At 41.0% G+C, this 26,623-nt stretch overlaps 1 protein-coding gene and 1 long non-coding RNA gene across 2 annotated transcripts in view; one reads left to right on the top strand and one right to left on the bottom strand.

The window, feature by feature from the left end:
• Window positions 1–23,874, top strand: part of TSPAN7 (tetraspanin 7) — a 77,479-nt gene extending 53,605 nt beyond the window's left edge. Inside the window, exons 2-8 of the mRNA XM_081858917.1 lie at window positions 6,090–6,278; window positions 9,155–9,229; window positions 11,876–11,971; window positions 12,951–13,106; window positions 16,072–16,155; window positions 21,591–21,663; window positions 22,827–23,874. Of these exons, the coding sequence (XP_081715043.1) occupies window positions 6,090–6,278; window positions 9,155–9,229; window positions 11,876–11,971; window positions 12,951–13,106; window positions 16,072–16,155; window positions 21,591–21,659 (669 nt within the window). The 3' untranslated portion in view covers window positions 21,660–21,663; window positions 22,827–23,874. The remainder of the gene's footprint in view (window positions 1–6,089; window positions 6,279–9,154; window positions 9,230–11,875; window positions 11,972–12,950; window positions 13,107–16,071; window positions 16,156–21,590; window positions 21,664–22,826) is intronic.
• Window positions 9,237–26,623, bottom strand: part of LOC309340249 — a 59,932-nt gene continuing 42,545 nt past the window's right edge. Inside the window, exons 3-4 of the long non-coding RNA XR_014155871.1 lie at window positions 13,438–13,515; window positions 9,237–9,660 (exon numbers count right to left, since the gene is read on the bottom strand). This is a non-coding gene — a long non-coding RNA (uncharacterized lncRNA). The remainder of the gene's footprint in view (window positions 9,661–13,437; window positions 13,516–26,623) is intronic.

Here is a 26,623-nt window from a genome sequence, read left to right as displayed (position 1 = left end):
AGTTCATCTGGCCCTGGAGACTTGAATACATCTAAACTAGCCAAGTATTCTTGTACTATCTCCTTAGTTATTCTGGGCTGTGTTTCCTCTGCTGAATCATTTGCTCCAAATTCTTCAGGTCGGGCATTGTTTTCTTTATCGGAGAAGACTGAGGCAAAGAAGGCATTGAGGAGTTCAGCCCTTTCTGTATCCCCTGTTTGCATTTCACCATCTTCTCCTCTGAGCGACCCCACTATTTCTTTGTTCTTCCTTTTGCTACGAACATACCCATAAAAGCCTTTTTTGTTGCTTTTAACCTCTCTAGCAAGCCTGAGTTCATTCTGTGCTTTAGCTTTTCTGACTTTGTGTCTACACGTGCTGGCTATTTGTTTGAATTCCTCTTTGGTGGTTTCCCCCCTTTTCCATTTTTTGTACACATCCTTTTTTAATCTTAACTCAGTTAAGAGTTCTTTAGATAGCCACCCTGGCTTCTTTAGGCACCTTCCATGTTTCCGTCTCATTGGTATTGCCTGAAGTTGTGCTTTTACTATCTCCCTCTTAACAAACTCCCAGCCATCATGAACTCCCTTTCCTTTTAGTATTACTGTCCATGGGATCTCACCCAGCACTTCCCTAAGTTTTATGAAGTCGGCTTTCTTAAAGTCAAGAAATTGAGTCCTAGTATGCTTGGCTGCTCCTTTCCGCATATAGTAAACTTCAGGAGAGCATGATCACTCGCGCCTAATGATCCTTCCACTTCTACCCCACTTACCAGGTCATCGACATTGGTTAGGACCAGATCTAAAATGGCTGTTCCTCTTGTTGCTTCTCCCACTTTCTGGACAATGAAGTTTTCTGCAAGGCCAGTGAGGAATCTGTTTGACCTTATGCTCTTGGCTGAGTTTGACATCCAGCAAATATCCGGGTAATTGAAGTCCCCCATTACTACTATCTCCCTTCCTTTTGCATGCTTGGCCATCTGTTCCAGGAAGGCATCATCTATGTCCTCCGTTTGGCTTGGGGATCTATAGTAAACTCCCACAATGAGGTCCCTGTTATTCTTCTCTCCCTTAATTTTGACCCAAATGCTCTCACTTTGGCTTTGAGGTTCTAAATCTTGGATCTCTTCACAGGTATACACATCCTTGACATATAACGCCACTCCTCCTCCTTTCTTGTCTGGTCTGTTTCTCTGAAATAGATTGTATCCCTCCATTATTACATTCCAGTCGTGGGACTTATCCCACCAGGTTTCAGTGATGCCTATTATGTCATATTTAGTTTGCTGTACCAAGAGCTCAAGCTCATCTTGTTTATTACCCATGCTTTGCGCATTAGTGTACAGACATTGAAGTCCATTAATCATTCCCCCGTGTCTCTTATTTAAGGATTTTTTCCTCCCATCACTAGGTCTGCGTGCTGTTTGCTCCATTCGGTCTATGACATTTGGACTCCTACCTTCAGGAGCACTGTCTCCCTCCCCCACATTAGTCAGTTTAAAGCCCTCCTGATGAGGTTTCTGAGATTTTTGGCAAAAACATTCCGCCCAACCGTTGTGAGGTGCAGCCCATCGCTTGCCAGAAGTCCATCTTCAAGAAACTGCTGTTATATCCAATGTCCTGTGCCCACTTTATCATAGCCGATTTGACCTTTTCATCTTGTGTATTCCACTTCAGCAGCAAGTTATACATTTTTGAAAGTACTTTAGTCTTAGGCTCTAACAATTCCGTCTCTAGCTTTGATTTTTCCACCTGGAATCCTAGCTTTTTATCAAGTTTAAAAACTTCTTTAATCTGAGCATAATGTAGCCAATCTCTCACTTTGTCTTTCATTTTCTCCTGACTCTGCAATTTCCAATTATCTCCATCTTTTTCTAATATTTCCCAATACTTCGGCCATTTGGCCTCCATATTGAGTCTTTTCCGGGCCTTAGCTTCCAATGGTGAAAGCCACCTTGGAGTTTTATTTTCCAATAAGTCTTTGTATTTTGTCCAGACATTAAACACTGCTTTTCTGACAATATGGTTCTTGAAATTCTTGTTAATCTTAACCTTGTCATACCATAAATATGCATGCCAGCCAAACGCATTGTCAAAACCTTCCAAATCTAATACATCAGTGTCCTCGAGAAGCAGCCAATCTTTCAACCAGCAGAAAGCTGCTGATTCATAATACAGCCTTAAGTCTGGCAGGGCAAAGCCCCCTCTTTCTTTCGCGTCAGTTAATATCTTAAACTTAATTCTGGGCTTTTTGCCCTGCCAGACAAATCTAGAAATATCTCTCTGCCACTTCCGAAAGCACTCTGTTTTGTCCACAACTTGCAAAGTTTGAAACAAAAACAACATTTTTGGCAATACATTCATCTTAATAGCAGCAATTCGGCCTAACAAGGAAAGTTTCAGTCTTGTCCAACTTTCTAGATCTCTCTTAATTTCTGACCAACATTTCTCATAGTTGTCCTTAAATAAACTCAAATTTTTTGCTGTTAAATTTACCCCTAGGTATTTTACTTTTTTAACCACATTCAACTCTGTCTCTTTTAACTGTTTTTATTTTTTCTGTATTCTGTATTTCTTGTTTCTTTTTCTTTTCTATTTTTTTTTCATTTTTGTAACCTTTTTTTTGGGAAATCTTAATAAATATCATTTCAAAACAAAACAAAACAAAACAGGACACTCTATTCCATGCATCCCCAAACTTGGCCCTCCAGCTGTTTTGGGACTACAATTCTCATCATCCCTGATCACTGGTCCTGTAAGCTAGGAATGATGGGAGTTGTAGTCCCAAAACAGCTGGAGGGCCAAGTTTGGGGATGCCTGCTCTATTCCATTCCCACTTAGCATACTGAATGCTCACTGGGCTGTTTCTCTCTCCCCCACACCATTTTTAGTAGCCCCCCCCAAAGCTTTTTTCGTACACTTGCAAACCTTACCCACCCCCTCAAGATGTCCTATACTGTACTTCCCTCTTGCGAGCTAATGGTGACATTTTGGCTACATGAGGACCAGCAATTGGAGAATTGAGTTCACCATTAGTATATAATACTCTCATTGGCAATTCCTCTCTTTCGGCCCTCTCCAATGATGTGTATCACTGGAGAGATATCTTTCCAGACCATACTGAGCTAGCAGAGTCTTGCGCTTCTGTTTACCTGTATAATCAGAAGTGATGCCTGAGGCATCATATGAACTGAATGTATCTCAAGAGAAGTAATTGTACCAAGGAGAAATTCTGTATGAAACCCCTCTTTTTTTCTTTTGAAAACTGCACTCAGTATACTGTTGATGCAACATAATGTGGAGGGAAGGGGTGAATGTTGCATTATAAAATTTTAAAAAATCTGATATATGGTGTATTTTAATGGTAGCAAAAAACAGAACCTTTTATTTATTTGCAAAAACCAAACCAAACCACTTAACCCCTCATAGAATCATAGAACTGTAGAGTTAGAAGGGACCCTGAGGATCATCTAGTCCACCCTCCTGCAATGCAGGCATATGCAGCTGTCCCATACAAGGATCAAGCCTTGGTTCATATGGCTTACCGTTATTCAGTCTTCAGGTATGGGGAAATTAGCCTAAGCCTAAAGAAGAAACATGTCTGTGATCTTGCCATGCTGGTAGTTACCCAGAATTGTACAGTATGATCGCAACTTAGACGTGCAATTTCAACACACGTTGAAAGTACAAAATCTCTCTGCCTTGCTTGGGGGGCAAGGCCCGCTCATCACACAGCTCTGGAAATGTAAAGATGCTCACATGGGGACCTTCCAAGGCAGTGGCATGAATAAACCCGTTTTTGCATATACGGTACCCATTGCCACCCCCGGAATGTAAGCCCCACCCAAAATGCAGCCGTACAGTAATGTCCAATGAAAGGCATTGAATCCCCTAGTGGTCATATTGTTTCTATTTTTCCTAAATAAAAATGCATTTCATAACATAAATATTTAAAAGAAATAATCTACACAGCGGAAAAGGTTTTAAAACAAACGTTTTTCCTGCCACCCTGAAATTAGTTTCACGGTTTTAATTTTCAGGCAACATGTCATGTTCAAATTATACATGTTTTTGGAACGTTAAAATTAAGTACACATATTATCAAGGTTCAGTTACCAAGCAGCTCACACATTATTGTACCATCCAAATAATTACATTTTGGGCAAGTAAGAACCAGTATTGGCTTTACCCTCAGTATTCACCAGCATCTTAGTCATATAGGAGAATAATTTTTTTTTAAAAAAAGTTGAACCAGGAAGGGTTTACAGGATAATGAAAAGACAAGATTCAAGTTAAAATGATTTATACTTGGATATCTGTTTTCCATCACATGGTGTAGATACGTACATGCACCAGTCTGCTTTGTTCTGTTGAGCATGGCACATGGATCAGTTTGGAAGCAAAATTAGACTTGACGCCATGATTGAGATCAGGCTAAAGTAATCAGGTCAATGTCTCCTATGTCAAGAGGGCCTCTTTCCTAGCATCTGTTGATGAGGGAATAGAGATGAAGAAGGTTGAAGGGAAAGCTCAGCCATTAACCCTACCAGAATCAAGGTCTGCTGATAGGGTTGCTCTCTATTTTAAGCACAAGGATCAGAAATATCCTGTCTCCTGTGCTCTCCCTGACCACTACCTCTCCCCCTCGTAAAAATAAACTTGGTGGATCTGGGAACAAGATGGAACAAGATGGAGAGAGGAGCCCTTAAGAATGTGATTACAGAATTGTTATTTGAGTATAAATGGGAAGAAGACTGCAACACGTTTTTTACACTGAATTAAATAGTCACTGAACAGTTTGAAACATTTTCATTGTCTTGGACTGAAGAACTGGTATTCTTTGCTTCTTCCTCTGGTGGCAACATTAGTTCTTCGCTTTCCCTCACAATTATGAAATGTCTTTTTTACATTTAAGTAAGTAAAGGCTTGTTAAGAACTAATAAACAAGTTCTTTAGAATCAGTATATTGCTGGCTGTCATCTGTTATGTGGTCTTTATTTCCTTAAAATATTTTATTCTACAGCGCCTTTATTTTTCCAAACCAAGGATGCAGTGAGACCGAGCATTTTTAAATGGGTAGTAATAAGTGGCTTCTGAGAAAAAGGAGTGTGGGAAGCTGTTTCCGTAGCATGTTTTAAAAGTACTTAATGAATGCATGTTTTACATGTTACCATGTTATTTATTTACTTTAGTCTGTTCTTAAAAATATACACTTAACTGGACTTGCCAACCTTAAGTTCTGCACCCCAAAACGATGCAAATATCTATTTTGCCTGTGCATCCTGGGTTCCAAACATGTTAATGCAGAGGGGGAAAATACGTTTTTGCAGATTTCAGATATAACACCTGTGAGAAGTTGTCCGTATTCACATGCACAAATGGCTCAGCTTACTGTGTCCACTAGATGTCAGCAAAGAACACATATGTGCCTCTGGATTACAGCATCCATCTCTGCACCAGCAGGAATACAAAGCACGCAGTATTTCAGTGTCAATGCTGTAACGGTTGACATGAACAATGGCGTTGTGCTCAGGCTATGTGGATAATATGTGGCATAGAAACAAATCTTCCTGGATTTTGAGAGCCCTACAGCTTCTTTCCCACACTTCTAAAGAAAGGTCCAAAGATTGAGCTTCTGATCTTGTAGGTTAGGAGATCATGATACTTGAAATTTAAACAGGCATTGTTTAATATCAGCCCCCATTGTGAATGTAAAACTCATTTTGGATTAAATGCATCTTTTGAGTTTTCTTTTGAATTGTATCAGCAGCATTTCTACATGGCAGAGAAAGCATAAGAAAAGATAGGTCAAAAGAATTTGGTGCAAGGCCCTGTTAAGTACACTGGATGCTTTGTTCCCTAAAATGGCATGAGTGGGTTGCTGGTTATTTGCTATGGCTTTTGGTTCTGCTTGCCACAGACCTCAAAACGGAGAAGGAATATTTTGTATTCTAAGCTTCTGTGGAACTAATAAAAACCTATTTTTTATATATAAAAAAATTGTTGCTGCAACAGCAGTTCTGCTACACTTAAAAATGTCTGTGTGTTCAGTATTACCATATTTTGATCCTTATAAACTCTGACCTTGACTTTCTGCTTCTTACTTTCCAGATAACTGGTGTTATCCTTCTCGCTGTTGGTGTCTGGGGGAAGCTGACTTTAGGCACATATATATCTCTCATTGCTGAAAACTCCACTAATGCCCCTTATGTCCTCATTGGGACGGGTACCACGATTATCGTCTTTGGCTTGTTTGGCTGCTTTGCCACATGTCGTGGCAGCCCATGGATGCTGAAGCTGGTGAGTATCCAGCCAAATAACTTGGTGCTGCTGGAGTGCTAGAAATTGGTAAAGTGGCCATTTTCTCTTGTTACGTGTAAACAGATGCCAAGCAGGTTTCAGCCACACACGGGCACACGCAGAGCAAGGGAGTATAATTACTAAAAAGAGATCCATATGGGAAATCTGTCACTCCTGGTATGACGTCTTGGGAGTGACATACAGGAATAATCCCATAATTTAGAGTTGAGCCACACATTCAAAACAACAGCATCATGTGCCACAGTCCTTTGGAACGTCAGAATTTAAGTGTGAGGTTTCGTGTTTAAATTCTCTACAATGCAAGAAAAACTTTTGCCTCTGGAAAGGCAGAGTATTAGAAAAAGGACTCTAAACCTAGTCATGTTCCTGACTGGCTGGTTTCTTTGCAGGGAGATATTTTAATGTTATCGGCACTGAAATAAATAATCCCCAGCTGTCACCCTCCTAAATCAAGTAAATAAATAGAAATACGTAACTAACTGACCAATTGCATCACAGATAACTTGCTTCTGGCCCCCCAACATAATACCTGCCCCCCCCCCTAAAATAATGATGTCATCAATTGTGGATGAATACTATCCCAAAGTTTTTCCAAATTTGAATTTTAAATGAGCTATGAGTGGAGTTGGAAGAAAGAACTGTGTTGAACAAGCACATAGTTTTAAAAGACCGCCAGCCTTTTAAACAATGCCAAAAGTGCCTTGAGCCCCACAATATTTTCGTGCATATATAAATGAAGTTAATGTGAACTAGAAGAAAGCAGAAGAGATTTTTTTAAAAATTAGAATATTCTCTTTCACCTAGATATTCAAGTATAGACTAGGGAAATGTCATGTGTGCAAATGACAATAAGATAGCTATGATGAGGGGGAAACGACAAGCACACTCAAATGTGTGTCCTTGGGTTAACTTGGATTTATGCTAATTCATAAGCCTTTTGGCTGCAGTCCGGAGGTCCACATGGAAAGGATCAATAGGCACATCCTGGTGGGTTTTTGCAGAGCTTTCCCTGGCAGCAGCTCCCAGCTAGCTTGCTTGAGCAAGCAGAGTATCAAACTACCCGTGAGCCAGCTGGCAGCTGCTGCCTGGGGAAGCTCTCAGCAGAAAGCCCTGAGCGTGCACACATCGCGTTTCTGTGGGGCCCAGGAGATTGCTGCCATCATGTCAAAGCAAGCCCCATTGATCCTAGTGGAATTTGTTTCTGTTCTTGAGCTCCTGGTTTAATTGTGCTTTTTAAAGTCCTTCTTAAAGACCTACCTTGTGTTTTGAATGCCATTGAATTAGAGATGGTGGAGAAATTCAGTTTGTCTGCATTTTCATGCATGTGATTCCTCCTCCTACCTAATTCATACCTCCTGTGGGGACCAGAACGCAGCAACCCTTCAGAATGTGTGCCAAATTCTGCATTTCTCAAACCAAAAAAGTGTGTCCAAAGATATGTATGTTAGAGGGAAGTGGGAACAAAAATGCATACGTTAGTAAAATTTACATACAAAAGCATTATGCTAGGAAAAGTTGCTTGCAAAAAATATGTGCGTTAGGATAAATGTGTACTAAAATGCTGATGAATTTTCACGAGGACTTAAAAAAAATTGCATCCTACCTAAGTAATGATTTTGAGTGGTGCCTAAGCTGAATCATGCCCTTCTCTAGCCTTTCTGAAATGAGGCATGTGTAGATCCTAACTGTGCTGAGTGCAGTTGATGAGTAGCACAGAGTTCAGCAAGATCCATCTCGGCATGAAATCATCCCAATTCCTTTGATTTAGAACCCACTACATCCCTCTACACTTTTCTGTTTTAAACTATTGTCATCCTGCCTTATAATTTCAGAGAAAAACAGCTTTGTCCCTGCCCTCTCCCCAAAAACTCACAATTTAACATCCAATTAAAAGTGCCAAATCAATAAAATCAGTAAAACAGCAGAACACATCATGAAACAATAAAGACCGTAAAAATAACAAGGCAGGACAATTTCAAGTCAGCAATCTCTCTAAGACTTAGGGCAATTGACAAGAGCTGGTTTCCTTTTTTTCATGTTTACAACACCTCATAAGATAAGCATTACTATCCCCACCGCCAGTTTTTATAGCTAGGGCTGGAACCTGTGTTATCTACCCTTTTTGTACTGTTTTTGAATAATAAAAAAAATGAAGCTGCAGGCTGCAATTCTATATTCCAGCCTTCAGGCTGGTGCCCTCCAGGGTGATGGGAGTTTAGTCCAAAACATCTGGAGGGCACCAGGTTGGCAAAGTCTGTTGTGCACATTTACCTAAGTACTTCTTAGTAGACACATATAAGATTATATTTTCAGGCCAAGCCTGTATAGCATTTTAACTTATTGACATGGGCTCAGATTTAGTAACTGTCATTAGCTTTCTTAGGGTGAACTCTGATTACCAAAATAAATACATGCTATGGGGAAAAACTGCTTTAAGCCCTGGGGCATGCCTGCCCACCCAAGTCCAGATTTTACACCCCCATTGTTAAGTTTGGCATTAAGCCCTTTTCAGTAAAGCATGTAACCAAGCTGTCTAGACATGTTTCATACCTGAAACAAATTGGGTTTACCACAATAATAAGTTTTCCCAGCCTCCGTTGAAGATTCCTCTTCTCCCTTTCCCCCCACCTGTTTTGCAATTGCAATTTTGAGGAAAAGGGAAACAGCGGGATAATTTGGCACCCAGTTTTTTGCTGAGCAACATTCTTGACATTCTCCTAAAACTATTTGTCGAATTGCACTTTGTGTAGATGCAGTATTTATTGAATTCCCTGGATTGTAATGCATCCAAATAGGAGGAAACCCTCTGCAGTGTGAGTAATCTGTTCCATTCTTCATTTCCTCTTGTATTTCAGTATGCTATGTTCTTGTCTCTGGTCTTCCTGGCTGAGCTTGTGGCTGGCATTTCAGGGTTTGTGTTTCGCCATGAGGTGAGTATAAATTTCATGTTGGTAAAGGTGGTGGCAGCATGGCTCTGAGCAGATTTTGCTGCACCCTCTTAGGATACTGGGTATGATTAACCAAGGCTGCAGAGTCCAACACTTTACTTGGCAGCGATATGTACCCACAAACACAAATGAAAGGATTTAGCCTAAAGCTTTAGGCTTTTGCTGTTCAATATTTATTTTTGAGTTGCATTTATTTATATGCTCATCATGCAAGATCTTCTTTACCCTGTCATATATGCTGAAGAGAGAAAAATACCTTAAATTCTTTACATAAATGCTGCTACTTCAGCCAAACAGGCTTTTGATTGTATAATGCTGAGCGGATTTCCAAGAATGCAAAGCCAAACTAACCTAGTTTGTTTTGCTGCCTTGTAAATCTTGTGTATTTCCTGTGCTAAAAAGCAGCAGCAGAGCTAGAGTGAGGAAAGGGAAAGAAAAGGATAAAAGTGAGTTAGTGAGACACAGGGCTTATGGAAGGACACTTACCTTTTGCTCTGCTCTTTCAATGTCTAAGCATAGTGTTGTTGTTTTTACCCCAAACTTTCACCACAAAAGCCAGCTCTATAAAGCTGAATTGGAGCAAATGTCAGTTCGAGTTTTGTGCTGATTGACATTTGCCCTGATTGAGCATTAATGAGTGGGTTTTTGTGGGGAAAACTCCAGAACAAAAATAAAGGGGGCTCAGATACAGAGCTTAACATTGCAGACTATGCCCATAAAGAGCAGAGGAAAGGTAAGTATGGATAAGCCTACAATGAAATAAGAATACAATTAGGGTCTGTAATACAAATGTCTCTCAGCCCACTTCATACATACAGTGGTTTGTTGTTTTTCTCTTAAGAGTGCTTTAAAACCTAAGTACTTAAGTTTATTAAATTAGTTCATTGATTCTTACAACCAGGCCCCACGGTGAGTGCCACCCGGCGTTTTGTCACACCCCTCAGTGGTGACACCCGGGGTGGACCACACCCACCGCACCCCCCTTCCTCTGCGCCTGCATCAGTGATTGCCAGCCACTGCACCAAGGAGGCTGAAACTGTTGCTTAGCAACAGGAGCACTTCTAGGTCTTGGGAGACCAGGCTGTGTCCTCTCTTTCTGCCCCTGCCTCCTCTGCTCTTAGTGGTGCAGTGAAACTCTCCCTGGATCCTGTTGCTCCCCATGAGGGAAGGGGGAAGATGGGAGTCCTGCTTCCCCAGCTGGGGCAACCATATCATAGGAGGGGGAAGCACCTCTTCTAGCCTATGTTCCCTGGTCTCAGCCCCCTCCCATGTCATCTTCCTGTTTCCCCTCCTCATCCATCTCAGCCTGCCACTGCACCCCTGAGCCCAGCAACTCCTTTTCATGACAGAGAAGGTCTTCTCTCCGATCACTTGGCTTCAGGTGTTCTGTCAGAAAACTTGGTTGTTAGGACCCTATAGGTTAGTAACCAAATTTTAAAATTGGCCAGACTATACGCATCTTGGAAACGTCAGTTGTCTTATACATTGCTATCCCACAATTCGTAGCCAATTGGGTTGCATAAGGATTGCAACCATTATGATTAGTCCCATCTGAAAAGCGGTATATCCAAGCTGTTCTTGTGCAGTTGCTGTTTTGAATCAAAAGGCCAAAAAAATGTCAGTTAAGCTCTGTTCATGCCCTCTGCCACCTCTGAGGCTGAGCATCTTTTGCTTATCTTTTGCACAGTCTGAAGTGTTGGCACTTTTTGATCCCGAGGGCATTCCTGCCCACAAGTACCCTTTACTGCAATAAATAAGTGCTTCTTCTGTGAATTGGTCTTTCCAGTCACTAGGAAGCAAAAGGCAAATCTGAAGGGGATTTCTTCTTCCTTTCAAACACGTATATTGGTTTAGGAAAGTAAGGGCTTCAATTTAGGATTGATTGTACATGCTTTGTACTTTAAAAAATTCACATCAAAATTATTCACCAAAAATAAATTTTAACAGTTGCATCAAAAAAAGTGATGCAAATTAAGCTAACTTCCCCATGTTCACTTCTTTCCAAAAATGTATTCTTCTTCTGCTCATCAGGAGGTAAGGGATTGTGCAGGATGTTGGAAATATTATTCCCTTTTATCTCTCGCTTACTTACAAACTTATCTTCGCAGCCATAGAAGGACAAAAACCCCCAAAACCCTGACACACTCAACAGGCCTTTGGTCCAGTTTCAACTTCTGTATCTGCTAGCTTGATACTGTGAGATGCATCCTTGGTAGTGATGCATTTCTTGGCAAAGGCAGTTAATTCAGGGAAATGAAACTGCTGCCATGAAGCATTGTCTCTTTCTTCTATTACCATATTTCCCTTCTGTTTTTCACCTGATGCCTCTGACTCCTTGACATTTCCCTCTACATAATGAATGGAAGATTTAACTTACAGCCCTAGGTAGTAAATGCCAACACAAAGAACTACTGACTGTTCTAAGATAACTTTTGTCATTGCTGAATGTACACTTCAGGAGGAATGGCAGTTTCTTCTTTTCTTCCTGTGTCTAAAACCATTCATTTCTTAAAAAAAAAAAAATCATTTCCCTGGTCGCTCATTCAGGCTGAGAACTTGAGCACTGGAAAATCTATTCTGCATATGGGTCCAATACAGCTGACCATAATGTCTAAATTTCCCTTTTAGATCAAGGACACGTTTCTTAGGACATACACTGAAGCCATCCAGAATTACAATGGAAATGATGAGAAGAGCCATGCAGTGGATGACGTACAACAGAGTGTAAGTTCAAGATTGCAACGACGTAAGACTAAAGCCAATACTCTTCTCCGGTTGCAACATAAGAATTGTCAGTTGCTCAAAATGTTGTCTGTGGATTGAACATAATCAATTGGTTGCAACACTTGAGCAGTCATTTTCATCATTCTAATTTCATTCACCTCTTTTTGCCGTACACTGACAAATCTCAGACATATAGGACATGGTTTTCACTACAGTAGCCACTGGAAGCTGTTGCAGATTTTTGGCTGGGACAATCAGCTGTCATTGGATGCTGGGAAGGGAAATGGTGCTTTTAAATATGCATCTATCCATTTGTGATCCGTTAATGACCAGTTATTCCTGGTGTTAATGCTAAAGGCTAACCATTTATTGCCAGCATTTGATAACCTTACTATCTTTTGATCAGTGCCTGGGCACATGACTCACTGGTTATTCCCCAGTTCACTTGAGAAGCATTTGGCAAAGCATGCTAGGAATGTTTGAAAATGTTTATTCTGTTCAAGAACTCCAGAAGTCTGATGGTACTTGTGAGCATGTGATGCTCTTTGTAGAAGGCCTGTAGTATATGCTTTGCAGGCAGAAGATCCCAGATTCAGTCTTTGGCATCTCCTAGTAGGGCTGGAAGGACCCTCAACCAGTCAGTGTTGGCCAGGGATGAGGAATATGTGGCTTTCCAGACGTTGCTGGAGTCCAATTCCATCAACCTTAGGCAGTATAGCCAATAGTCAGGGATGGTGAGAATTGTGATCCAGCAATGCCTGGAAGGCCACAAGTTCACCATCCCCACCACTACCATCGTATCCTGCCCAGGTAAGGTGCAGCAACACCAGTGTAAAAAAGGTGGCTGTATGGATCTGCCCCTCTACAATGGCCGCTGCTGCTTTTTTGTGATAGTTGGTATAGTTTGAAGTAAGGACGTGAAGCATTTCCTGCTTTTTCTAACTATTGTCTTACTACTATCCTTTCTGATTATTTTTAGCTGAGTTGCTGTGGTGTCCAGAACTACACCAATTGGAGTACTAGTCACTATTTTTATGAACATGGTATCCCCCCAAGCTGCTGCATGAATGCCTCTGACTGCAATCCCTCAGACCTGGCCAACATTACCATTGCTGCTACTAAAATAAACCAGAAGGTATGGACCACTTTGCTTAGTTGCATATTTTCAGCTTTCTCCATAACAAAAGGCAAAATGTGCTGAAAAGGGGGCACCTGGGGAATTCACTGCAGTCTTACCCATTCATCCTACTGCTTAGCTGCGTTCTAGAGCTGGTGTTTCTCATACTCCAACAGAGAAGAGATGTTTCTCCCATTTCCCAGTGATCCCTGAGCTAACTTCCCATGCCCCTGATTCTCATTCTGATAGAAAACTTCCTCCACAGAGGCAGAGCTGACAAGGCTGAAGAATGCAGCAAATAGATTCAGATAACCTTGATAGTTATGCCAGTCATTGCGTCTGTCCTCACCTGTTGCTTTTTTTCAACATCTTGCAACCAGTTTTCTGAAAGATGTGCCATGTACTGGATGCTAACAGCCTGCTTGAACTGAGAAAATAGAGATGATTGACATAAGAACCATGCTTCATTAGGCATGTTTACTGCGCCTGTTATAATGCTGTTGGAGTCGTAAAGCTGGAGGCAGAACACAGCAACGTTTGACCCCGAGCCAAAAGGGATTGCAAAAAGCACAGCGTTTTAGTGAGCATGAGTGAGAACAAACGAGATGAATAAACATGTAGAAAATACGGGTTATTCAACTCACGATTTATAAAAAAATGAATAAATACCTCTTTAGTACTGGAACAGAACTTTTTTCTGTTCAACCTGACTCTCATATAACAGCATTAATGTTGATTTACTGTATCCATTCCCTGTCATTTTATTTACTTCTTCCAGTTTAACAGTTACATCATGAAATAGTGTTACAATATGGAAAAATATAGGGGGGTTATTTTTTGTTTAAAGGTGACCTTTCTTAGTAGGTATATAAATGCAGTCACAAATGAAAAGCTGTTATGATAAAAAGTGAGAATAACTATAATTCTTCCTTTGAGATAAAGCTATTTATCTCTCCCTATGTAAAAACTGAGGGTAGCCATCTTCTTCAGTTTTGCTGGGGTGGGGGAGATTCTCCTCTGCTTAAGGATGGGCGCTCCTTGGTTATGATGGTATCATACAACCTGGGAGAATCTGGTTGCCCAGGCTAAAAAGCCTAGAAGACCTTTGTTTCCCATGCTGGCAGGTACACAGGAAATGAGAAGTTACACCAGGGCAACCCAACTAGCATCTTTCATTTGGGCTCAGCGAATGGGCTGGGATGTCCACAAGGCACCCTGGAGTGATTCCCATTTTGCAATTGGATGGAAAAGAAGTGGAGTTGTAGCTCCCTTACACTCCTTTTGTCCTGCCCAGTGTCATTTTCTGACCAACATTTTTCAGGATTTGGTTCTCAACAGCATGCAAGGTTGTTCTTCTCATTAGGGTATGTTTCCCTTCCAAATATCAGAGATTGCCTGGCAGGTGAGCAGCAGCATCTTGAAAGCCGAATGTGGAATTCAAGGGGGGGGGGGAGATGGAGCCCATCTTTGTATGACCATCAATTAAATCTAACATTAGATCAGTGCCCAATACCTTATTTTCACATCTCTAACATCAACTAATCCAGGGTCTTTTTGTGCTGAAGCCCTCTTTACAATATGACAAAAAATACTAGAGAGATGTGAGTCATCACAGGCAATTCCAATGCCGTGGTCAAGGTGAATAGCAGGCCAGCTAGCTGTTATCCCATATTGCTAGATTTAGCCCACATAGGCTATCAGTCTGTATAACACGGGGTTAGAGCTTTCTCAGAGAAGGTCGGCTGTTGAATCGTTTCGTTCTCTCTTTTTCCTAACTCCTATGAGGTTCCTCCATGCTTAATTATTAACACCTGGCTCATCAAACAAGATTATCTTTGCAAACAATTGATTTCCTATCCCAGCTCCCAAAGCTACAGCAAAGGCACACAAGAGCTCTGATCTAGTAGGGAGAAGCTGACATACTACAGGAATGAAGCTGGATTTAATGTAGATCAGATGGTTTGAAGTTGTTTGTGGATTGCCCAAACAGATGTATTTTTGTTTTTTGTTTTTGCTGTCCATCACCTCCTGATATAGATTTAGACATATGTTTTATTCACAGAATAATGCCAATAATTTTAACTGATATTAATCTCATATTTAGAATATACTTATTCATAACTACTGATGAGTCCATTTCCCCCCTAAAATATTAGTAAGAGAATAGTTATCTTAATGTGAAAAGGAGTTTGTTCATTAATTATAAAACGTTCTCAGGAGAGACATACTGTATTTTGTCAGGTAATTTGTTGTGAATGTTGCAACAGTCTTTTTAAGAATACACAGTGCGGGCAGATGAATTAAAAAGAGTTATGAAATAGCAAACAATGCTGAATTCTGATGAGTTTCAGAAATGTTCACCAAAGTTGAGAGCATTTGTACAGCATGAAGCATAATTTTTTGTTTGGTTTTCAACGTTCAGATCCCTTATGCTGGGGTATTTTGATGCTTCAGCCTCATGGTCCCATTTAAGTTAGTGAGTCACCAAGCCAGGACATGAAGTTGTTAAGAGATCAGGCCTGATCTGGTGAAATCCACTGTCTAGTACTCTCAGTGAAGCCACTGTGTGGAAGTTGTGGACACTCCCTTGTCTGTTTCAACAGAGGCTTTCAGCAGGAATTTTTCAAATGCATTTTGTCCTAGTTTGCTAAATCTTTAGCTCATTTCCCCCAGACAAACTGTATCCTTCTAATGCTGGCTGGGGCTGATGGGAGTTGTAGTCCAAATAATCTGGAGGGCACCAGGTTGGGGAAACATTGCTTTAAAGAAAGGTACATTATGGTAACCATACCCTAAAATGTAAAGTTTGAAAAGTTGTATGCAGTTTATCAAATTCACTCAATCTTCCCACAATCTTGGGTTACTCATTAGTATACATTGGTGGTGCTGAAGTGCATGTCAAACTGTCTAATCCTTCGTTGAGCACTAAATCAGAGGCAAGTGGATATCCCTATCAAGAGTAATTGGCTGCTTTCTTTTCCAGGGCTGTTACGATCTGATGACCAATTTTATGGAGACAAATATGGGGATCATAGCTGGAGTGGCTTTTGGAATTGCATTCTCACAGGTATACATTTTTAGTGCTTTGAAGGCAAGGTGTGTTTGCTTATTTCTTCAGCTTCTGGGAAGGATTAGGATAAGGGACATGCCTCTCAAACTGTTCGTTAGTTCTTAGGGTCATCTGTTCATTGATTTTTCTTTTTCCAACTTAAATGGAGTTTCTCCTTGGGAATATCGGTTACAGCCCAACTAATGACTGCCTCTAGGGGGTGGGGAGGACCCTTCCATTGGGTCAAATAAAGGTTAACCTAATAAACCAATGGCTTAAATGGAGCGTAAACAACTCACATGCCAAGCAGTTGATGCATGACTTACATAGGTTTCCCCCCAGCCCAGAGCAGTCTTTTGCATAAAGGAAATATCAGATTCAGAGAACCATCATCTATGAAACGAAAGCAGATGCCAAGGTAGGCACATTCAAAGGTTCATATTAAGGGCCATCAACAGATAAATTTATTTCAGTTTTCACAATTAACATTTGTAATAAATAAAAGCATGTTTAGTGTAAATGCTGGGACTGACAGGTATTGGAGACTAACAACATGGAAGGGCCACAGGTCTTAGATGGGGACAAACAGGGCAGAAGAGTTGTTATGCCTGGCTTCTGAGCTTCCCAGAAGCATCTCTGGCAGACTGCTGTTGGAAATCACATTGTTAGGTTTAGTGGACCTTTTGTTCTCATCCAACAGAGTTGTTCTTATGTTCCTATCTTACCCTTCCTCCTGATAGTGCTGAAAAGAGGAGCAAAGATACACTGTACTTTTGCAAGAGGATTGTTGGTGATTCTGGGGGTGATTATGTATGACAGGATGCAAGAGATAACTTAGTACTTTATACCCCACTTTTATATCCCACTCAAGGCAGTGAACATAGGATTCCCAAGTGACCTCCCACCGAGGTACTGAACAGACCCAAACCTGCTTAGCTTCAGCAATGTGGTCATATCACATGTCATGAGATCACGCCATGTATAATTCACTGTCTTGCATTTCTGAACCATGATCTTTCTTCATTGCTATTGGCAAAGGTCTATTGTCCATAGCAATCTGTTCACAAGCCGGCTTTGGCGGAGCTTGATTTCCAGTGGAATGTTATACAAGCATACTTCTAAGTGGCACATCATGAAGACATCCCTTTGGGCTTGTTCTGCACATGGGAAGAAATTCCTTACCTCTGCTTACCACCAACTCTATGTCAGACAATAAAATGTAACTGTATACCGCACCCTTTCATTATATAATCTGTTTCCATGCTGTTTCTTAGTAATCAATAGCACAATGAAACATCAAACAGCACTGTGTCCTTAACTTTGGAAGGAGATAATCTGCCATGAAGGAACCACCCCAGTTGTTGTTTTTTGCTTCTGCACAATTGAGTGTTTTCCACTTCTCTTTGCTTAATTAGCTAGACTAGAGATGGTTTAGCTTGTGAAAAATGAAGTTTTTTGAAACTAGAAAAAGAAGTCATGAAATACAATAAAAGTGTCCTGCGGCACACTTTCTTTAAGCACACATTTGGGGGGTGGGATGGACTGTGCCTTGGGCCTAAAAGTGTCTGCACAATTCACATTTGCACACTCTTCTGTAGAAGAGACATCTGTGAACCTTTAAGAGATTGTTTTGTTTTAAAATGGTATCGGTCCTTTCAGTTTGAATTGAATAATGAAGAAAGCATTCTTCATAGAAAATGAAGGACCAAACCAAGCTGCACATGGTAAAGTCTAAATTGTCAAAGATTGTGTGTGTTTCAGAAAAGTGACAGCAACCTTCAACATATAATGTGGGTGGACATTTTCCTGTTAGTCCCCAAGTTGTCCTTGTACATTTAGGAAAGAGAATTGTACAGAGTGTAGCTAGTGGTTTAAAAGGTCACTGGTATGCCCTTTGTAAGATGGAATTGCAACCAGGTTACTCATTAAATGGGGACAAATTATAGTACAGCTTTACAGCAATGTTGACTTGCTTTTAATGGGGAATACAGAGCCCAGGCACTTATTTGTAAATGTATTGGAAATCAATTTTACAATGTATAATAACCATTCATTTTCAAATAGTGGAGGCCTGGTGTATTTCACATGCATCATGTTATTGCTTTGTTTGTTTTTTTATTGGTAATTTAATTGTCAAAGGAAGTATTTGTACATTGACTGAGTGAGATACAGTTCATCAGCAAATAGAACTGTTCAGATCTGGGGATTCAATAACTGAATCCCAATTAAGACTGCAGTTCTAACCCCACTTACCTGGGAGTAAGCCCCATTGAATTTAATAGGACTTATGCCAGAAGCGGCTTAGTCATGCTGGCCACATGACCCTGAAGTTGTACGCCGGCTCCCTTGGCCAATAAAGCAAGATGAGCACCGCAACCCCAGAGTCGTCTGCGACTGGACCTAATGGTCACGGGTCCCTTTACCTTTACCTTTACTTCTGAGAAGTCATGGTTAAGATTGCACTGTTAGTCATACTGAAACTGAGTAGGTCCACTGAAATCAGTGGGCCTTAAGTTAGTCATTTTGCAGTAGCAGTTGGCAGGGCATGCCAGGGCAGCGCAGGCAAGGCGGTGTTGCTCACTTGCCTTCCCAACTCTGAGCATTGCTGCTGCTGGTCATGAGAGGGGCAATGCGCAGGGAGCACAGCACAGCACAGATGTAGCAGCAGAGCCAGTCCAATGCTTCTGCTACAGTACCTGCACTATGCTGAGTTGCCCCTTCTCCCGTGCTTTGCCCCTCCCACTTTCAGGAATCAGCAGCAATTTTCGGTGACAATGCTGCCTTCACTGTGCTACCCCATCGACGACTACTGTCATAATGTACATTGTAATGATTCAGTGGGTCTACTCAAAGTATCCCTAAGTCTAGATCCAACCCATAGTTCATTGGAGACCAAAGTGGAATATAAAATTGGATGCTGAGAATTAATTGCAGTCTGAGTACAGGTTTAATTTTGGGCATGAGAAGGATATCTAAGTATTAATATGCCTGCAATCTTTGTGACTGACCAGAGCTTACAACCCACTGTTTTGGTTTTAAAAACCAAACACACTGACTCTGTCACTACCACCAGTCAAAGACATTATAATCTTCCTTAAATTAAGCATACTCCTTACCAGCAAAACAAGACTGTCAAGTATTTCTGTTATATCCAGCTTTCAATGAATGCTGAAGGCACACCTCTTTACCCTGGCCTTTAACATCTGCTTATCTGTCTTTTCAGTACTCACTCTATTCCTGTGACTGTAATCTGTTTTAACTGTTTTTAATTCTGAATTTTAAATTATTGTAACCCACTCTGAGGCCTGCTGGATAATAAATGTATTATTATTGTTATTAGGCTTTTTGCAAAACGGCAAATTGATTTAATCATTCCAGTGGCAATTTAATACATAAGCATTTTGATAAGGTAACAGTCTCCTCAATCGTAATGTTTGTGTGAAAGAAAATAGTGGAATGTATACTGAATTAAAGCAAGTTGTTGTTGTTGTTGTTGAAAAAATACATCTCCCCAGAATAGCTCATTTGATTAAATGTATAGCATATTAAATGGTTAACCTGAGCTGTCAAGAAATGTACAGGGGTTATAGGTGAGCATTGACTGTGCTATGAAATGGATAGCCAAATATATCACATGGCATTCTAGTAGATGCTTGTGACATGCATAGAAAGTAAATGACTGTGGTGGACCTCACTCCAATCTTACTTTGTAAGACAACTGATGTCTTCTGTTTTTAGTTATATACATAGTGTAGAATTCCTTTAAAAATTGAACTAAAAGAGCAGCTGTATTTTACTTTAATATTGTCAGTTGTCTGTCATTGGTAAACTCTGCACTTGTGAAATGTAGGTTTGTAGCAGAGATAACAAGGAAATGATTGGAAAGTTGTTTGGAGGGGGCCATCTAGAATGAAGACAACCAGTGGGCAACCCGCTCACTTATGTGGATCACAGAAATGCAAAAAGAAGCAGTCTAAGAGATTTTGGGTGTGCTAGACTGGAGGAATACACCCCACAGTGGGAACTGAAAAGGGCAATGTGTCATGGCAGCCAAGAGTCCTCCAAACTGCAAGTGCCACGTTGGACAGATGGAGTGTAGGATGAAATGTAACACTGAACCACTTTGGAAGATTAATCTGATTGAGAGTAACTGGCTCTAGAGTACTGGGGTTAAGTGCAAACAGGAACACTTTAATTACAAGTACCCTTTGGTCTACTTTCTTGAACACTTTTGCGTTCTACTATACTCTACGGCCAAGATGCAGAAAAGTGCGACGACTCATGATCACTTAATATGAGATGTCTTGAATGAAGTGAAAAGGTAGCAGCACAACGCCGCAAACAGCTCTGAATGTTAAAACCAAAGCAAGGGTATATATTCCCTGAGCAATAACCTGTGATTGTCAAATAACATAGAACGAACTGAGTGCTGCCAGCCTCTTCTGCTAGTGGCAATTGATTAGAATGTCTAATAAAAGGAGCTCGCATAAGAAAGTTGGGCAGGCTCTAATCGCACTTAAAGCCTGTACAACATCCATGTGCTTCAAGATAAATGCCAAAGTGATTGCACAGGTGTCTGGCAATGTCTGTAACATCTAAAGTCACTTTGTGTCTGACCCGCTGCTTTTGACACACCAACATGGCAGGGAGTAGAAAGAACCTGTGAGGCACATTGCTATCCCTTAACTAAGTACTGTGTAAAGCAGGCAGACCTGGAGCTCATTGTGCAGGTGTCTGCACAGTGAACACTCCAGAGACCACACTGGTCTGGAGGCTGTCTGTCAATGCATAGCGGGAAAACAGTGACCCATATTACAGTGAGATTTTCATGGATTATTTGCTGACCTATAACTAGTGTTTAACTGATCTCAGAGATCTTGTATAGCTCAGTTGGTTAGAGCGTGGTTCTGTTTCAACCCCCATATGGGGCAGCTGCATATTTCTGCTTTGCATTGAGTTGGACTAGATGATCCTCGGGGTCCTTCCAATTCTACAATTCTATGATTCTATCTTCATGAGCATATCCTAAGATGCCTGAAAGACAAGAAGCTAAAGAACAACAGATTGTTTTGCAGATACAGCCTTTTTTCAATGTGTAAATATTGAAGGTGAGATGTAACCATTGGGAAGGGGTGCATATGTCAGGAAGCTGATAGGAATAACATATATATATATTGTATAATAAAGCAAGTCAAAAAGACTTTGATTTCTTAGAAACAAATATAACAAAAGTGAAGTTGCCTGGGTGGGAGATACCGGTACTTTACAGGAGCTGATGCTTCGCAATTGCATTGATTCTGTGCTTCTATTGTGTCTATTGGCTTAAACATATAATATTTGTATATTTACATATTTTAATGGATTAAATAAATAAATAATCCTCAGAAGAGTCCATGGATTTCACAGTGACACTGGACTACATGTATGATATTTTCTCTTTCTCTCTCTAACAGTTGATTGGAATGCTGTTGGCATGTTGCCTGTCCCGATTTATTACTGCCAATCAGTACGAGATGGTGTAACAAGGTGGGTCTGTATATTGATTTATGCAGGATGTCCTTCCCAAAGTGACTCTGATGCCTTGCTTTTCTGCTTATGAAAGCCCATTACATAGCTGCTTGTATATAGTCAGTCAGTTTTTGCAGCTGGGATGAAAATAGTATAATCAGAGTTAATCAGAGGGGCATTATTAAAAAAATAAAAAAATAAAAAATCCTAAATAGATCTCTTGATTCAGGCAATATACTGGATATATTTTTGTAACCTTAAAAAACAATCAAACCCCCCCCCCCAAAAAAAACACCGTAACAATATCTGCATATCTACTCAGATGGAAGTGTCACAGAATTCAGTGGGGTTTACTCCCAGGAAAGAGTTTACGGGATTTCAATCTTCTGAAGCAAAATATCACTTACATTCTGGGGTTTATTTCAATTAATTCATTAAACAGTTAGAAGCAAGGGGGGCAGATCATTAGGAGATTTGGAGTTAGTTGATGACACTTTCTTTCCTCTACATTTTGGCCCAGAGAGGCTGTGAAGGTTCTAAACCAGTGATGGACTGGATGTGGGTTAAGAACCTGTAACTTAATTTGGACAAGGTCGAAGTGCTCCCAGTCAGTAGGACTGCTGATCTGGCAATAGGAGTTCAGCATGTTGGTCTCTCCTTGGAAAACCAGGTTTGCAGTTTCAGGATGCTGTTAGTCCTGAGCATGCTCCTGATTTCCCAGATGGCTGCTGCAGTCTGGAGCACTTTTCCTTTGCATAGCTGGAGTGCCAACTGTATCCATTTATGGAAAGGATGGACCTGTATAAGCTCAGCTGGTTAGAGTGTGGTGCTGATAATGCCAAGGTTGCAAGTTCAATCCCTGTATGGGACAGCTACGATATTCCTGCATGGCAGGGGTTTGGACTAGATGACACTCATGGTCCCTTTCACCTCTACAATTCTATGATTCTAATTATAATTGAAGTAGATATTGTGCTTATATTTGTTAATGTTTTCTCAGTACAGGGTTCAATCCAAAGGCTTTCTTTTCCCAGTGGGAGGAAAGTTCTTCTGTTAGAGGAAAGGAACCTTTGATCTAACCCAAAGCATCCTTACTTTCAAAAGAGGATTTTTATGGTTGATGGTAACTAAAACAATCCCTTGTTCTCTCTCTCCCACCCACCCCTTTCTGTTCTTTCCAGGGGTGTCAAATACAGTGCCTGTTTTCAATCAGGAACTGGATAATTCTTGGAAGACTTCTAAAGAATGTTAGAGCACATACACAACTACACATATACACACACATAAAGCCACCACCTTCTAAACTCTGTACCATGCGTAGTGTACCATTCCGTGAAGTACTGTTGTGCCGCAAAAGTAGCCTGAACCATTCAGCATCCAGTACTGTACACTCCATCCTGAAGGCTCTGCATATGATGGCACTATATGTATGTTCTTGGTCAGACTGTAGTTGCATTGTAAAGTTAACAGAGGTAATTCATTAACAGCAATGATTGGGCTGTGCATGTAGTGACTGGAGGGCGAGATTAGCCTTTCACTATGGTTAATAAATGTCGCACACATCCATATTAAACTTGTATACAAATATATAAATATATATATAATTTGGTTTTTCAGATTTTTAATTTCTTGATTTTTGTTTACTGCTTTACTAAAGTTTTTCAACGTACCCACTCCCTCCCCCACAACTGCCCCAAGAAGAAATCAGTTACATAACTCACGAAGATACTTGAAAAAAGTCCAAAATCTGCTTGAGAGAAATTGTTCTTTTGATGTTCTGCTGCACCTTTGATTTTTAATGTTGTACACCTAGTGGGTTGCCAGTAGGCCTTTGTCTAGTGCATTCTGCCTCTGAATCTGAACCTGTGTAATAGTTACTAAGCTGTGTTTGTTTGCTTACTGTGAAACCAGTAATTTCTGCTTTTTAAAAAATTAGATAATTACGAACTAATCAAACTGTGCTGTAACACTACTTTCTTCTCCCCCCTTTTATTTCTTTTACTCTCCTTTTGCATTGAAGTTGCCACCAAATACATTGTCAAATCAATCAAACGTATGGGGGGGAAAGAGTGTGTGGAATATTTTTTGGGGTTGGGGAGCAAAAGTTTAAGACCTTTTTAAAAAAGAATAGGAATTTTTAAATAAGGCCTCTGTCTAGCATGCCAACAAGAATGCATTGATATTGTGAGTATTTGTGATATACATATTAATAAATGGAACCATTACGGATTTCTACTGGCCTCCATTTTATTTTTCAGCAATTACACAGACTTCTTTTTTCAATGGCAATGTTATGAAAGCCTGTATCTGCAAAATATTCTTTCCTACCTCATTTCATCCCCCCCCCCCATCACTCTGATGGAGCACCATCTGAACATGGTTTATTTCAGGGCTTGGAAGTGTTCATGTGAACTTTATGTTCACACTGGATAGATAGGGTAGCACTTCAAAACAAAACAAATTCCTTCCAGTAGCACCTTAAAGACCACTTCTGAAGAAGACACTTCTTCAGATACACTGAAACAGAAGTTTCCAGACCCTTCTATATAGTGAGAAGGTGGGGAGGGGTATTACTCAGAAGGGTGGTGGGAATGGGTGATTGGCAGATAGCATTGTAAAGTTGCATTGTAAAGTTAACAGAGGTAATTCATTAACAGCAATGATTGGGCTGTGCATGTAGTGACTGGAGGGCGAGATTCTTCCCACCACCCTTCTGAGTAGGTCTGGAAACTTCTGTTTCAGTGTATCTGAAGAAGTGTGCATGCACACGAAAGCTCATACCAAGAACTGACTTAGTTGGTCTTTAAGGTGCTACTGGAAGGAATTTGTTTTGTTTTGACTATGGCAGACCAACACGGCTACCTATCTGTAACTGGTAGCACTTCAGTTATCATCCAATTTTGGGCGGGGGGCACAAATCAGGTATGAAAAATTGCAACAACATAAAATACACTGCCCTACAGCAATGTGACAATAACATTGTCTTGTTTCTTTTCTGGAGAAAAGAGATAGCACAAGACCAGCTGTATGTATATTGAACATTGTGTTGCTGCCCCACATATGTCTGAAAATCTTACAATTGCAGATGTGATCCGAAGTGTATATGTCTATGTATGACATAATTGTTTTCTATTTCTCATATATAATACATTTGCCTAGTATTCATAATTAAATTGCTTCTTCAGATGGCATGCAAATACCAGTTACTACCAATTTCACTGTATAAATATGTTCACTACCTGAACATTAAAGGTATGCTTGAAAGTGACACCAAGTACAAAATGCAAGAGCAAGCGGTTAATTTGAGTGAAGATAAAGGAGCATCTGGACACATCTCAGCTGAAAGAGACATTCATGACTGTGCAGCCTCCTGAAAGCACTGGTGCTTTGATAAACATTTAGGACCAAGGTTCACTGGAGAAGAGGACCCTGCTTCTTGGCTCTTACTGTCCCCTAGTGCGGCAGCACCAGACTCCCTAATTATGATTGAGTAAAACAATTAGGTCAGGTCTTGAGAGGTCTCTGGGGCAATTTTGCAGCCTCATTTCCCTGCCTGGCAGGATGTCTGCCTTGAGGTTCTGACTCAAAATCCCAGTCAGGGGAGAGACAAGGATGCTGGGCCCTGCATGGTGCCCCTGAGCTCTGGCAGTAGCAGCACTGTGGCATAGCAGCATGATCTGCCAAGTGGGCAATACTCTGATGCTCAGGGGGTTAAGCCCTTCGTTCTCAGCCAGATTTAACTAGGTTGTGAGGAAAAGTAGCTGGAAATTTGCAACCAGCTCATAAGGAAATGGAAGCATCAGTTAGCTCTTAGTGCTGCAGTGGGACATTTGGATGAAGGTGCTGCTGCCACAGCTACTGGAGGATCCTCATTGTGCTGTCCAGCAGAGCTTTTCCAGGTAATATAGGGTCCGGCCCAAAGGAGGTGGTAGAACTGACGGTAGCTCATTATGACTTGTTTGCATAACATTTTGAGGATAAAATTGCTTGCATCCACTGGGATATAGTGTCTGCTATTTTAGCAGCTGAATCAAGGGGCGTCCAGAGCACTGTCCAGTCCTGTTGTGTTGGGTGAGTTTCAGTAAGGCTCGAGGATGTGGACAAAGTGCTTGGATTGGTTAGGGCAACCACTTGCGCTCTGGACCCTTGTACCTCTTAGCTGATAAAAACTAGCAGAGAGGGGAAACCCTGTGGGACCATGCTTTCAGGGCAGCTACATTTTCCTGGCTTTGCTCCTGCATCTTTCGCAGCAGACTAACAGGAAGAAATTAGGCAGGTGGAGCTTTCTTCCTCATTGCTTTATCTCTCTGCTAGAAAAGCCTGCCTAATTTCTCTGTGTGCAGCTGCTGTTAAATGAGCAGGAGGAGAGCGGGCAAAGGGGGGCAGGAATGGCAACTCTAATTAAAGGTATGCTTTCACAGAACAAACTGGGCTCTCTTCCTGATTTCTGCTCAACGGTAATGCAGAGAGAGAGAGGCGTGTGGAGGTGCAGCAAAGAGGTTCCACTGTGGTGATTTTTAAACCATGAGTACCCTTTGTGAATCAGAAGTAGGGTGTCGCCTTTTTAACCTGACCTGCTCCAAAGCCTTAACAGCAGCCTAACAAGCAGACAAAGCTTCCTGGCATTTTGTGTCTTTGCCTGTATAAGCTTCCCCTGATCAATTTTGGTGTCAGGCTATAATTAAAGCTGGAAAGGGGGTAATAAAGCTTGGCTGTGCCTGCTTGGCAAACAGTGCAAAGGTCTAACTGCATGTGAATGCATGTGGTGAACCTTCCAATGGCCCTCCTTTTTCGCTGCAAAGCAGTCTAAAGGGGTGGACAATTTGGAGTACAGCTGGAAGGGAATGCTTTCACAGTCACAACAAGAGAAAGCAATGAGTATGGGGGGTGAAGGACAAAGCACTCCCTCTTCTTGCACCAAGACCCTCCTCACAATGCTGTTTTGCAATGAAGTAGCATCATTGGGCATTCATTGCAC

Source organism: Podarcis erhardii (assembly GCF_964252035.2).
Source record: "Podarcis erhardii genome assembly, chromosome: 4".
NCBI classification, from domain to species: Eukaryota; Metazoa; Chordata; class Lepidosauria; order Squamata; family Lacertidae; genus Podarcis; species Podarcis erhardii.
This window is presented reverse-complemented; position numbering and strand designations above follow the sequence as displayed.